At 46.3% G+C, this 12,262-nt stretch overlaps 1 protein-coding gene and 1 long non-coding RNA gene across 2 annotated transcripts in view; one reads left to right on the top strand and one right to left on the bottom strand.

Moving 5' to 3' along the window:
- Window positions 1-12,262, top strand: part of PCSK6 (proprotein convertase subtilisin/kexin type 6) — a 165,912-nt gene that overhangs the window by 124,805 nt on the left and 28,845 nt on the right. Inside the window, exons 14-15 of the mRNA XM_011965268.1 lie at window positions 8,613-8,792; window positions 8,956-8,994. Coding sequence (XP_011820658.1) covers window positions 8,613-8,792; window positions 8,956-8,994 — 219 coding nt within the window. The remainder of the gene's footprint in view (window positions 1-8,612; window positions 8,793-8,955; window positions 8,995-12,262) is intronic.
- On the bottom strand, window positions 3,428-6,464 carry LOC105528489. The gene is made up of 3 exons (XR_001004361.1): window positions 6,294-6,464; window positions 4,010-4,166; window positions 3,428-3,904 (listed from the first exon to the last, which is right to left on the bottom strand). It is a non-coding gene; the product is annotated as an uncharacterized LOC105528489 (long non-coding RNA).

The raw sequence follows: 12,262 nt of genomic DNA, 5'->3' as shown, positions 1-12,262 counted from the left end.
CACATAAATGCCTTAAAATTAAAAATATAAATCAAAAATTCAAAATTCAGTAGATATGTTAGAAGAGAAACTTGAGGAAATCTCCCAGAAAATGAAAGGGTGGTGGGGGAAAGACAGTAAATATTGGACCCAGTAAGAATTTTGTTAGAAGAATATTGGGAGGTCGGGGAGGGAGAGGGAGCACATGAGTATGTGGAAGATAGTATAAGAGAACTGAATTCTCAGCTTCCTAGGTGATACATCATTAGACAATGTCTAACATCAAGAAACCAGGACAAAACATGTGGGTATTTTTATCTAGCAATGTAAGGATAAATACCAGAAAAATTAGCTCAGTGTTAAAGAGAGGCAGGGAGTCAGGGGGACTCCAGGAGCTAGAATGGAGTGAGAAAAGGACTACTTTCTTTGTTACAAACCTTGTAAGAGTTTTTGACTTTCCAGACAATTGATTTATTACTTTGGAAAAGCTGGAAAATCTTAAAAGATAGAATGACCTTGTAGATGCCATTAAGAAAAGTGCTGTGTTGTACATTGTACACACAGGTGATCGTTCTTTCCTGGATGAATATTTGTTTAGGATTCTTTGATCCTTTTCCTGGCATTTAAAATACCATCTTTCAGGGTTTTTGTGGCTATAGGAGCACAGGGAAGCCTTCCATCTCCCCTTGCTTAGCCTGGGTCTGAGAGTTCATGTGTGTATGTATGTGTGCTCAGGTAAGTACATGTGTGCAGGTGTGCGTGTTATGGGTGCCTTGTGCACACATGTACATGTGCATACATGGATGTGTGTACATGGAGAGCACACATGTATGTGCTCTTTTTCTTATCCTCCTTTCCAAGCCATTCCTAAATTCCTTTTTATCTTTCTCTTACTTGCATAATGTGACCTTAAAGTGTACTTTTAATAATATGTTAAATCTATTGAGTAAAGGTTGATATTTCTCTGTGTGTGTACACATATATATGTAATATACACAAAAAATTACTGTGTGTATGTGTAATTATAATATATATATTTTTCGAGATAGGGTCTTGCTCTGTCACCCAGGCTGGAATGTAGTGGTGCAATCACAGCTCACTGCAGCCTCCAACTCTTGGGCTGTAGCAATCCTCCCAACTCAGCCTCCCGAGTGGATAGGACTACAAGGGCACACCACCACGCCTGGCTAATTTTTCTATTTTATTTTTTGTAGAAATGGGGTCTCACTATGTTGCCAGGCTGGTCTCGAACTCCTGGCCTCAAGAGATCCTCCCACATCAGCCTCCCAAAGCTCTGCGATCACAAGCGTGAGTTACTGTGCCTGGCCTCTACACAGTATTTTTAATAATAGCTTTATTGAGATATAATTCACATACTGTGAAATTCACCCCTTTTAAGGAGTAAATTATAGGCGTATTCAGTATGTGAATTATAGGGGCGTTTTTGTATATTTTTATAACTGGATGGAAGTAAGCCTTTTTTATTCCTTCCACCCAAACCTCTGCATTAAGCTTTGTAACTTGAACATAGCCATGGGTGGCTAGTTCACTGAATCTCAAAAGGAAAAAACTTCCACTGGTGTTTTAAACTGAAACATATTTACGTGATTTTTCTAGGGCTCTTTTACTTCACAGTGTTTCAATTAAGGAATTTCTTCCTGCATATTTTAAGTATAGGGACATAGAGGGAGAATTAATTAAACTCCATATTGTTAATAACTTCTCTTATAGCCAAGAAAACCCAGGAATCCAAAAGCATTAGCTCAGAGTCCTTAATCTAATAGAACTTTCCCCCACCCCTACTTGCTTTATCTCCGATTATAAATTTCCTTCTCAAGGATTTTAATGCTTAACTGAAAATGCCAGGCATAGAAAAGCTTCATTACTGCTGGTACTTTCCTGTTGGCAAATTCAACCATAGTCTCCCCTTAATTCTGGTTCTTTCTTTGCATAATGGGAATAATCCTGTTTGTTCATTATGAATTTAATTCATTGAGGGGAAATACTGTATTGAAGATAGTGAATGATGATAAAGCCATTTATTGGCAGCCTCAGATGGCATTAGCTGTGGATTATCCTCTGCCTGTCACAGTGACATTCCCCTGGCCTTCGTTGTTGACATCTGGAGGAAGCCTGCTGGCAGTGCTGGCGCAAGTGTTTAAACAGGTGGATTTGTGATTCTTCTACAGGCTCAGGAATCTGATGGCAAAAAATTTGACTGGGCATCTTTTAAGACTCCCTCCTTTTAGAAAGTAAGGAACTCATGGTGCTAGTTGGGTTTGTACGACAGTAAACTTGAACAGCCTTGTAGAGTATCTTGAATAGTAAATAATACATTCTTGGTAAGCAGTTTGCCGAAAGTAGGGCCAACATTCTAAAATCCGACTGCCTCTGGTCTGGCCTGAGGTGTCCCTGGACGCGTCTGCCTGTTCTTCCTCCTTGCTTCTTCTGCACCCATGTGGCTTATCTTCCCAAGGAGAATGTGGCCTCTTGGGGGTGACCGAGTGTGGAGGGCCGGCCTGGGGAGCCTGCCCTGGCACATGTGCTGCTGCTATGGGCGGCTGACACTGTGGACTCGGTGAGAGGAAGTGGATGCCTCTTGAAAACTAAAGCCTCCAAGAAGCTCATTCCTGTGTGTCTCTGCCTTAAGTCTGTTATCCTAAGTCACCCACCGGCATCTGACCCTCCTGCCTCAGTTAAGCTTGGGCTGTGGTTTGGAGAAGGGACTGTGTAGAGGGGGTGATTCTTGTAAAGGAACCAATTTGCCCAGGTGGCCTGTGGTCCCTCACCTGGCCATTTTGCAGTCAAGCCTCATGGGACACCAAACACTGTGGAGGGATCATGTGGCATTACAGTTCATGTTAGACATAAGTTGGCATTACGGTTCATGATAGACATACAGTTCAAGATAAGACATTAACAGTGTTGTCACCTGACCTAGTGGTTCCACGTTGGGGACTCTATTGGGAAAAAGTAATCCAGACTCCATCAAGTAATATTTATGGCAGATTTATGTATTTCAAAAAAGGGAACTGGACTAAACGTTCTGTCATAACCTGTCATAAGAGGTTGTTAAACAAATGGTCACGTTCATGGGGTGAAGTATTTTGTTGTCAAAAAAAAAATGTTTTAATGGATTTATTCATTCAGCAAGCATTTATTGAGTACCTACTATATGCCCAAAACTTGCTACACACTGAAACTAATGCACCAAACAAGAGAGACATGTTCCCTGCCCCTGTGATACTTCTAGGCTGAAGGGAGAGAAAACAATGAACAAGAAAATAAATGACGCCGAATGCGATTAACATGATATCATGCTAAGTGGGAAAAGAAAGAGAAAACAGGGTACTGTGTGTTTTCAACTACGCGAGAAATACACATGCATAGGAAACGGCCCAGGAGGAAATATGACAAAAGAGTTATAGGCGATTTATTTTTATTTTTTCTTTAAATATCTCAACATTTAATAATTTTTATTCTAACTAGGGAAAAAAATAATTTTAAAAAAGAACCACACTTCAAATTTATGCCATACACTTTATGCCATAGGTATGGAATTCTTATTTTTGCGTCTTCCCAAGGCAGGAAAACCAAAGTGACTCCCTTGGTTGAGGAAGCGAAAAAGCATTTAAGTACTAGAAAAGGGAGATAGGCTGAGTGCAGTGGCTCACACCTGTAATCCCAGCACTTTGGGAGGCCCACAGATCAAAAGATCAAGAGATAAAGACCATCCCGGCCAACATTCTGAAACCACACCTCTACTAAAAATACAAAAAATTAGCCAGGCGTGGTGGCGGGCACCTGTAGTCGCAGCTACTCGAGAGGCTGAGGCAGGAGAATCACTTGAACCCGGGAGGCGGAGGTTGCAGTCAGCTGAGATCACACCACTGCACTCTAGCCTGGCAACAGAACGAGACGCCATCTAAAAAAAAAAAAACAAAAAAAACCAAAAAAAACAGAGAGATAAATGTCTCCAAAATTACCATTGTCTAAACCTTAACCTTAGGTCAAGTGTCACAAATCGCACCTATTAGGAAAGGAAATGTCTCTTTTGGAGGCACATGTAGGAAGGGGTTGCTTTGGGGCCCACTGCTTCTTCCCTGCTGGCTTTTTTGGAGCTCCCAGCTCTCAGATCTGCAAGTTGTTAGCTCATTGCCTGGCTCCTCATAGGCTCTCATGAATATCTTGCAGATAGAGAGAAAGAACAAAAATACAAACCACGTGTGAGCAAAACACCACTTCATTCTACTGACCCTTGCTACGAATGCAGCTAAGATCTGCTTCTATGCGTCTTAGACGTCTCATCCCTTGTTCCTAGCAAATGTCTTTGGTAAATTTCCAAGTTTGTAAATTACTTTTAATTTTATCAAATCAGAAATTTGTCTTGCTCTTAATTGTATGAAAAGGATGCTCAGTTTCTCACATAATGAGAGAAATGCGACGTTAACCTTTCTGAGTTATCAGATTGGCAATGTAAGCCATAGCTCCAGGCTGCAAAGGAGCCCATTCCTTTTGACACCCAGTTTTACCAGTAGTCATGTAGCCTACAGGTACACATGCACACAGCTGAAATGACATGTGCAGTAGATTTCCCTTAACGGACAGCTCCTGTGTGTCAGTCTCTAGTCTAAGTGCTTTATCATCATTAAGTCATTTAATCTCCAAAACAACCCCGTGAGGTAGACATTTGGAGACATTATTATTATCCCCACATTACAAATGAGGAAACTAAAGAACAGAGATGAATTAATTTGCCCAAGGGTCACATTGCTAGTAGGGGCAAAGCCAGGATCCAGACCCTGTTGTTCCAGGGCCCTTGCTCTGCTCACCTCAAGTAGTTGCTCCCTGTTTGAACAAGGATACAGCACTATTTGTGTCGTCACATGCTGCAAAATGACATTTCCATCAATGGCAGACCCCCTATGCAATAGCCATTGCATAAGATTCTAATGTCATATTTTTACTATACCCTTTTTCTGTTTAGATATGTTTAGGTACACAAACGCTTATCGTTGTGTTACAGTTGCCTACAGTATTCAGTACAGTACCATCCTGCACAGGTTTGTGGCCTGGGAGCAGCAGGCTATACCCTATAGCCTAGGTGTGGAGCAGGTGTACCATCTAGGTTTGTGTAAGCACACTCTGTGGTATTCACACAACAACAAAATCACCTGCATTTCTCAGGTGGTATCCGCATGGTTAAGCTATACATGACTATAATTGCCACAGTTTGTAACAACCTAAATGTCCATTAGTAGGGGATTGTTTAAGTAAACAATACTATATCTATCCCGTGCGGCCATGGAAGGATCAAGATACACTGTTAATGGAAAACTCAAGGTGCAGAAAGTGCTAGCAGGTGTGTTACCAAAGAGGAGGGGAGAAACATACATTCATATTTGCTTGAATAAGAATAAAATGCTTCAGAAATGATACACAGGAAATGGGGAACCAACATTGCCCATGGGGAGGGAGACTTCGTCTTATGCACTTTTATATTTCTGGATTTCTGAGCCATCCTTGTATATTACTTATTCAAAAACAAAAATCAAAACCCTGAGTACTACTGCTTTTTAATGGGGTTTTTTGAACATACAACCACTTTATTCACAGATTTTTAAACATTAAACTTTTTAAAAAGTTTTAATGTGTATATATGAACAGGTAATATATGCTGTGGTTTTAACAAAAAGTCAAACAGGCTGGGCATGTGACTCACACCAGTAAATCCTACACTTTGAGAGGCCAGTGTGGGAGGATCGCTTGAGCTCAGGAGCTTGAGACTAGCCTGGGAAATATAGTGAAACTCCTTCTCTACCAAAAATACAAAAATTAGACAGGTATGGTGGTGCACACCTGTAGTCGTAGCCACCTGGGATGCTGCAGTGGGAGGATGGCTTGAGTCTGGGAGGTTGGGGCTACAGTGAGCCATGATCGTGCCGCTGTACTCCAGCCTGGGCAACAGAGTGAGACCCTATCCAAATACATACATACATACATAAAGTCAAACAGAGAGTGCAATAAAAATGAAGTCTCTCTTCCATTCCAGTCAAGCCCTCTCTCCCTTCCCACGAAGCTGCCTGTCTGCTGGTTCCCTGGGAATTCTTGCTGCTCTCTTTTTCCACACAGTGCACACCACTGACCCTGAGTGTAAGCAGCCCCTCTTGTTTGTCCTACCAAAACTATATCTGAAAATAAAAGTTCAGTGTTAGTGACCAGGCCTTCTGTGTGTGTGTTTGGAGACATCCTCTATAGTTGAAATAAACTTCAACTCAAATTATAGCCTCTAGAGCCCTTGGTCCCCGTCCTACCGTCATTACACCCCCACCGTAATCGCAGTTCACCACTTGGTAGTTAAAGTGCTTGGATTCCTTTGTGGTTGGAATATGGCTATAATTGGATCCTGAGGAGTTGAGGAGAGTCAGAGGTTCCTCACCAGGGCTTGTTTTCTGCACCTGCAGCAGTGAGAACAACTTCCTGTGTTGCTATCACCACACACACAGGCTAGGTTAGGAACTGTGTTAGGGAGGGGAGCTGCTGTGTGTCTAAATGAACCGAGCCCTGTGGAAGACCGCATGCTAGAAATGCTGTGCTGGGGATGCTGACTCATGTAGAAGGGCCTTGCTTACCTCTGCTAGCCCTGGCCAGGCCAAGGGAGGCTTGGGCAATACAGAATCTGACTTGGGGCAGTGTGGAGGCTCCAGCCTTTTAGAACCTAGTACTTAGCCAGTTGGGGCTATGGTTAAAATGAGACAGGGCTGCCACATGGCACACTGTATAAATGGGTCAATGTTGAACCTCATTTCGAATCGCACCAGCGGGGCCAGTCCTGCCTGTCTTTCACCTGCCTGCCCACCCACCCAGGATGGTGTAGATACAGCCTAGGAGCTTATGGTATGAGGATGAGCAGGAGCTCCTGTTCTGGAATTTAGAAACACTGAGAGATTTCCAGAATTGGAACAAAAGGTAAAGTTGTACTGACAGAGGGGCCCACATTGCAGAAACAGTGCATAGGCAGGTATGTAAAGACAGACGGGCTGCCATTCAGAGCCAGTGGGTGGAGCAGTGAGCACAGGCAGAGGTAAGTGTTGAGAAAACACAGTCAACACCAGAGAATCAGAGCAGTATTTTTCCTCCCTGAAACCATTCTGATTGCCAAGAAACCCCGTGGCAGGAAAGGAAGAGGAAGCAGGGATTTTTCAGCCAACAGAGACATTGAACCAGCAATGGCCCTGTCCCCAGCTTGGGTCGCAGGAGACAGTCATGAGGGCCCACTGAGGGGGTTCACAGCTGAACATGTGTATGCATGTGTTTCCTATTGAGCCAATCCAGTTAGAAACAAACACTGAGAGGCTGGGGCATCCGGGAGCCCCGTCAGCATGAGCAGCTGTCCTTGGGCAGGTCACACTGGCCCCTGGCCCCCTCAACTATGTGGGGTGATGACCTTCTAAACAGTTACCCTGCTCTGAATTCTGGGGATGCTGTGGGAAGAAGAAGGAGGAGTAGGAGGAGGAGGCGGAGGAGGAGGCAGCTTAAACAACTAGCCAGCAGCAGAGCTGGCTGGCAGATATGCATTAATTACTTGTATAGATGCTCTTTGACTTACAATTGTCAGTTGACTTATTTCAATGATATTTTCAGTTTATGGTGGATTCATCCCAACATAGCCCCATCATTAAGTCTAGGAGTGTGCTGAATGCACCTTGCTTCCACACCATTGTAAAGTCAAAAAATTGTAAGTCAAACTGTCATAAATTGGAGACTGTTTATAATGTGTTTTATAACATCAGGAATTCACCTGGAAGTTGCTACCAGGATTTTCACTTTGCTTGATACCTGAGAACAGATAACTGCATGGACCGTCACTCCCCATGGAGCCATCTGTGGAGTGGGACCCCTGCTGCCCCCATGTTGGCTGGGAGCTCTCTCGTCAGCCCTGTGTTTCCTGTGCCTGTCTGTCTCTCATGGCCCCCATGGAGCCTGGTGTCTGTCTACTCATCCCCCTGCTTTCAAAGATATTCTCCCTCCACCCAGCTTCTGCAGACATTTGGTTTTTTACCAGCACTGCTATCCCCTAGAACATCCCTCACTGTCCTGGGCTAGCTGTGGAGGAGAGAGTCCAAGACCGAGTCTTCCTATGATCTAGGATGAAGGATCCAAACAGCAGGGTTTCTCCATGCAACCCAGTTATCACATTTGGAAGATTCATAGCCAGGCCTGGCCCCAGATCTGCCCACCGGATATCCCAAGAGAGGAAGGTGGCTGCTGCTAGTTATCGGGGAGGCAGCATGGAGGGAGGCTCAGTGAGATCAGCAGGGCAGAGGACAGCCTCCAGGACAGTGGAGAGTCCAGCCCGGCTGACCTCCATCCCAGCAGGGACAGGAGGAAGCAGAGGGCAGCTCCATAGAACAGGAATAGAGGGGCACTGGCTTGCAGGAATGAGATGCCGGGGGAAAGCAGCATGTGGCCTGGGCAATAGGAGCACACCTGGCCATCAAGTAACCAGGAAGTGAAGGTAGCAGGCCAGAGCCCAGCTATCAGGGGAGGAACCAGGCAGCATCTGGCTTATTTCTGTGAGTGACAGAGGTCTTGGCACAGGCAGGTGACTCTGTGGGTTTGGTGCCTTCCAGGGAAGTTGAAAGAATGGAGCCTCATATTGTATGGCACAGCGGAGCACCCGTACCACACCTTCAGTGCCCATCAGTCCCGCTCACGGATGCTGGAGCTCTCGGCCCCAGAGCTGGAGCCACCCAAGGCCGCCCTGTCACCCTCCCAGATGGAAGTTCCTGAAGATGAGGAAGATTACACAGGTAATGAACCTGAAGCAAGAGGAGACGGCCAGCTTCCACGAGCTTTGATTGTCCAGAGTAGCTCTGAAAATGTGGGGCTGCTCCTGGCAAAGGTGGGGCTGATGGTTGTGTGTCTTCTCTTGTCTGGGAGTCATAATAATCGTGGCAATTTGCACTCACACAGCTCATTCCACCCCAGGCTCTGCTAATATTTTACAGACCAGTAAGTATGCTTCAAACCAGTAAGTATTCTCCAATCTTCCCAGCTGGGAAAGCAGGGTCTATATGCCCAACCAGAATGGAGTATTGCCCCCTGGTAAATTAGCCACTTCCAGGAGCACCCCCTTTCCTCAAAGGCCCCCATCTCACAGCCTCCTGACTCCCTCAAGTCCATCCACTTTCAGTCCTTGAGGTCAGGATGTGGGATGGACACAGTACTCCCAAGGACCCAGGAAAGTTGGGTTCAAAGAGCACAGCTGGGAAAGGAGCTTGTGGCAGAGATCCTGACCAGCCTGGAGGCCTTGGGTTAAAGACCCAGAGAGGATCTCAAGAGATGATGTCAGCAGATGCTGATGCTACACGGATGCCTTGAAAATCTTATGGCATCTAAAAAGGCCCTGCATGAATCCTTTTTCTCCAATTATCCCATTGCCAAGGTGGGCCCTGGTTTGGAGACACCAGTTCATTCCACAAGGCAGCCAAAAGCCACAGCTGCCCAGAGAGGCTCCAGCCACTGAACTGGGCACGGCTTTTATTCGTATGTTAGACTAGAAGCTGCTCTTCTCCTCTGAGCCATCCTGTAGCAATTTGTGCGAGAAGAGGTGTTTCTGGTTGGACGTATTTTCCTTAGCTAAATACTACGGCTAAATGATAAATGATGGGTGATATCTAAGAACATTGATGCTTTAAGTTATCTAGTATCTTCTGTGAAAAATAACAAAATGGAGAATTCCACCAATACATATCAAGTATAAATTATGGTCGATTCCATTTTAAATTTCTTCTACTGTTCTTTTAAAATAGAGCATTGAATTATGTATGCACTAATCTGCTCTGTTTCCCCCTGTGATTTATAAACTGTGGCAAGATTCAGTAATTATTAATAAAGAACTGATTTTTTTCTTAAAATCTGCTACTGACTTCAGCCTTGCACAATGGAACCTCACTGTAATACCATTCTGCAGTCCAGCAGTCTACTGAGCAGGGCTTAGATGGAGAGAGGGGGTCTCCATGGGAAGGAGATGCGTTCCTGACTCTCAGGGAAGCCCCCTGAAGTCTCAGGGGTGAGTGGGATGGGCAGACCAGAGATAGCAGGAGAGCTTCTTCAGACACCAGGACAGAGTGACAGAGGAGGTGAGAACTGGACGGTGCCAAAGTGTGGAAGCCAAAGGAGGAGGAGGAGCCACATTAGAGTCCAACGCAAGGTCAGGTGAATATGAGATGAGGTGTCCGGAGCTGGCCTTGGGCATGGTGCATTGGGAGTGATGGGCCCAGGCCAGTGGAGGCTGCACCTGGACCCTTTGGGCAAGAGAGCATTTGCCAAGAAATAGAGGAGTTGAGCGAGGGGGATGAGGGAAGCCTAGGGAGTACTTGCAAATGGCCAGGGTCCCAGGACAGCAGCAAGCAAGATGGCCCCTGGAGAGGAAGGTTGGGGGACCAGAGCATCTGGCTGGGAGAAAGGGCAGCAGCTGCAGTGGGCAGCATGGGGCACAAGGAAGACGTCAGTGCTGTGGTTCTGAAGGTGGACAATTTTGTGATGACAGCTAGCCTGCTAGGCCAGAGCCGTCTGGTGGCCAAAGTGCGGGTGGAGGCCACCCCAGGGACTCCGCAGGGTGCTGGGTTGAGAGCAGACCCTGGGCTGGCCCCGCCCAGAGACTGGGATTCAGCAGGTGTGGGATGCCTGGGGATCTGCAACTGTAGCAACCACTCTTAGGTGCCTGCAGGCAGCGTGGGCTTAGAGATCTGGCAGATACTGAAACCAGCGAGGATGGGGGCAGGAGGCAGGGAAGGGCTTGTGTTCCTACAAGAGAGTGGCTTGGAGGCCAGGACAGTACTGGCACGGGAACACAGGGAAGACTGGGCCTCAGGAAAGAAGCCATTGTTGAGCAAAGGGAACTGAGTGGGCTGAGATCAGCTCAGGACACTGTGGTCACCCACACAGGACTGCAAGGGAAGCCGAGAGCCCACGTGGTGTTATCTGGAAGACGGGATTCCAGGACGGCTCCACAGGTACAGGAGCCAGTTCACAGGATGAGGGTGATGTCTGGAGCAGGACCATGTGTGCTCATAGGCTCAGCACATCCGTGCTTACTCGACAGGCTCAAGCAGAGGCCCAGAAGCCTTAGGTTACTTGCTCAGGGCACACAGCAGTCAGGAAGGAAACCTGACTTGTACTCAGTATGCTCTTATTCTTGTGGGCACCTCTTGTCTGCAATTAACCAACTCAACTCGCATTCCTCTCGGGTCTGATACTGCTCCAGTGCGGTTCCAGTGTGCTATTCTTAGATGGCGTGAATGGTGGGAAAGATGGTGATGCCAAACCCTCCTGTCCTTCGGCAGTTGGTCCAAGCACGCGATGGCAAAGCCCGTGGAGAACTCCCAAGTTGCTTTCTAACATTTATTTGCTTGCGTATTTTTTTTTAAATCCTGATTTGCTCCACAAAGGATTGAAGGTGAAGTTTTCAAATAAACCCGTGTCAGTCTAAGCCCATCTAGAGGGGCATCAGCCGCTAGCCAGGCTGTTCAGCACATGAACGGAGCCCCCCGTGTATGAAGAGACCCCTGCTAGGAGTTATGGGGAGTGACACAAGAAGGCAGTGGGGCTTGGAGGAACTTTCACGCTAATTGAGGCGAGAGGAAAAGCAGACATAAGTACAAATTACAACACAAACAACATGCTCGCCCAGAGAATGAACTACAGCTGTACCAGAACACGCTTAGGCGGTGGAGTGATTGGGACAACGTGGACAGTCAGGTGGATTTAATTTAAGGACACTTCATGGGAGAGATGAATCTGGATATTTGGCTTTTAAACACAATTCAAGTAGAGAGCCATACTGGGAAGGTTTGTTTACAGATATTTATCTAGGCATCTGGGCCCTTGAATGGGCATTGTCTTCACCTGACCTGTGAGTGACCTTGATGCAGTGTGGGGGCTCTGCAGCTCTGTTGAATAGCCCCCAGCCTTGCTTGGGGCTCCGTGCAAAATTATTGAATAAGCTTTCCACTGCAGACAGACCCAGGAGCAGAGGTGGGGGGGTGTGAAGTCCATAACCCTGACCAGCAGCTGAGAGCACTGCTCCAGGGCCCTCCCCAAGGCTGTCCTCCTCCGAGGACATCCTAGAACATTCTGTCTGGAGATGATGAGGACATCTATGCTTTCCCTGTTGCTAGCCACCCTCCTCTCATCCACTCAGCAAATAGTGATTGAGCACCTACTCTGTGTCTAATGCCGGGAATCTAGCAGTGAACACACTGAACCAAGCCCTGCC

Source organism: Mandrillus leucophaeus, unplaced genomic scaffold (genome assembly GCF_000951045.1).
Source record: "Mandrillus leucophaeus isolate KB7577 unplaced genomic scaffold, Mleu.le_1.0 Scaffold719, whole genome shotgun sequence".
Classification (NCBI taxonomy): Eukaryota; Metazoa; Chordata; class Mammalia; order Primates; family Cercopithecidae; genus Mandrillus; species Mandrillus leucophaeus.
The sequence above is the reverse complement of the archived record's forward strand: the minus strand, read 5'-3'. Positions and strand labels throughout refer to the sequence as shown.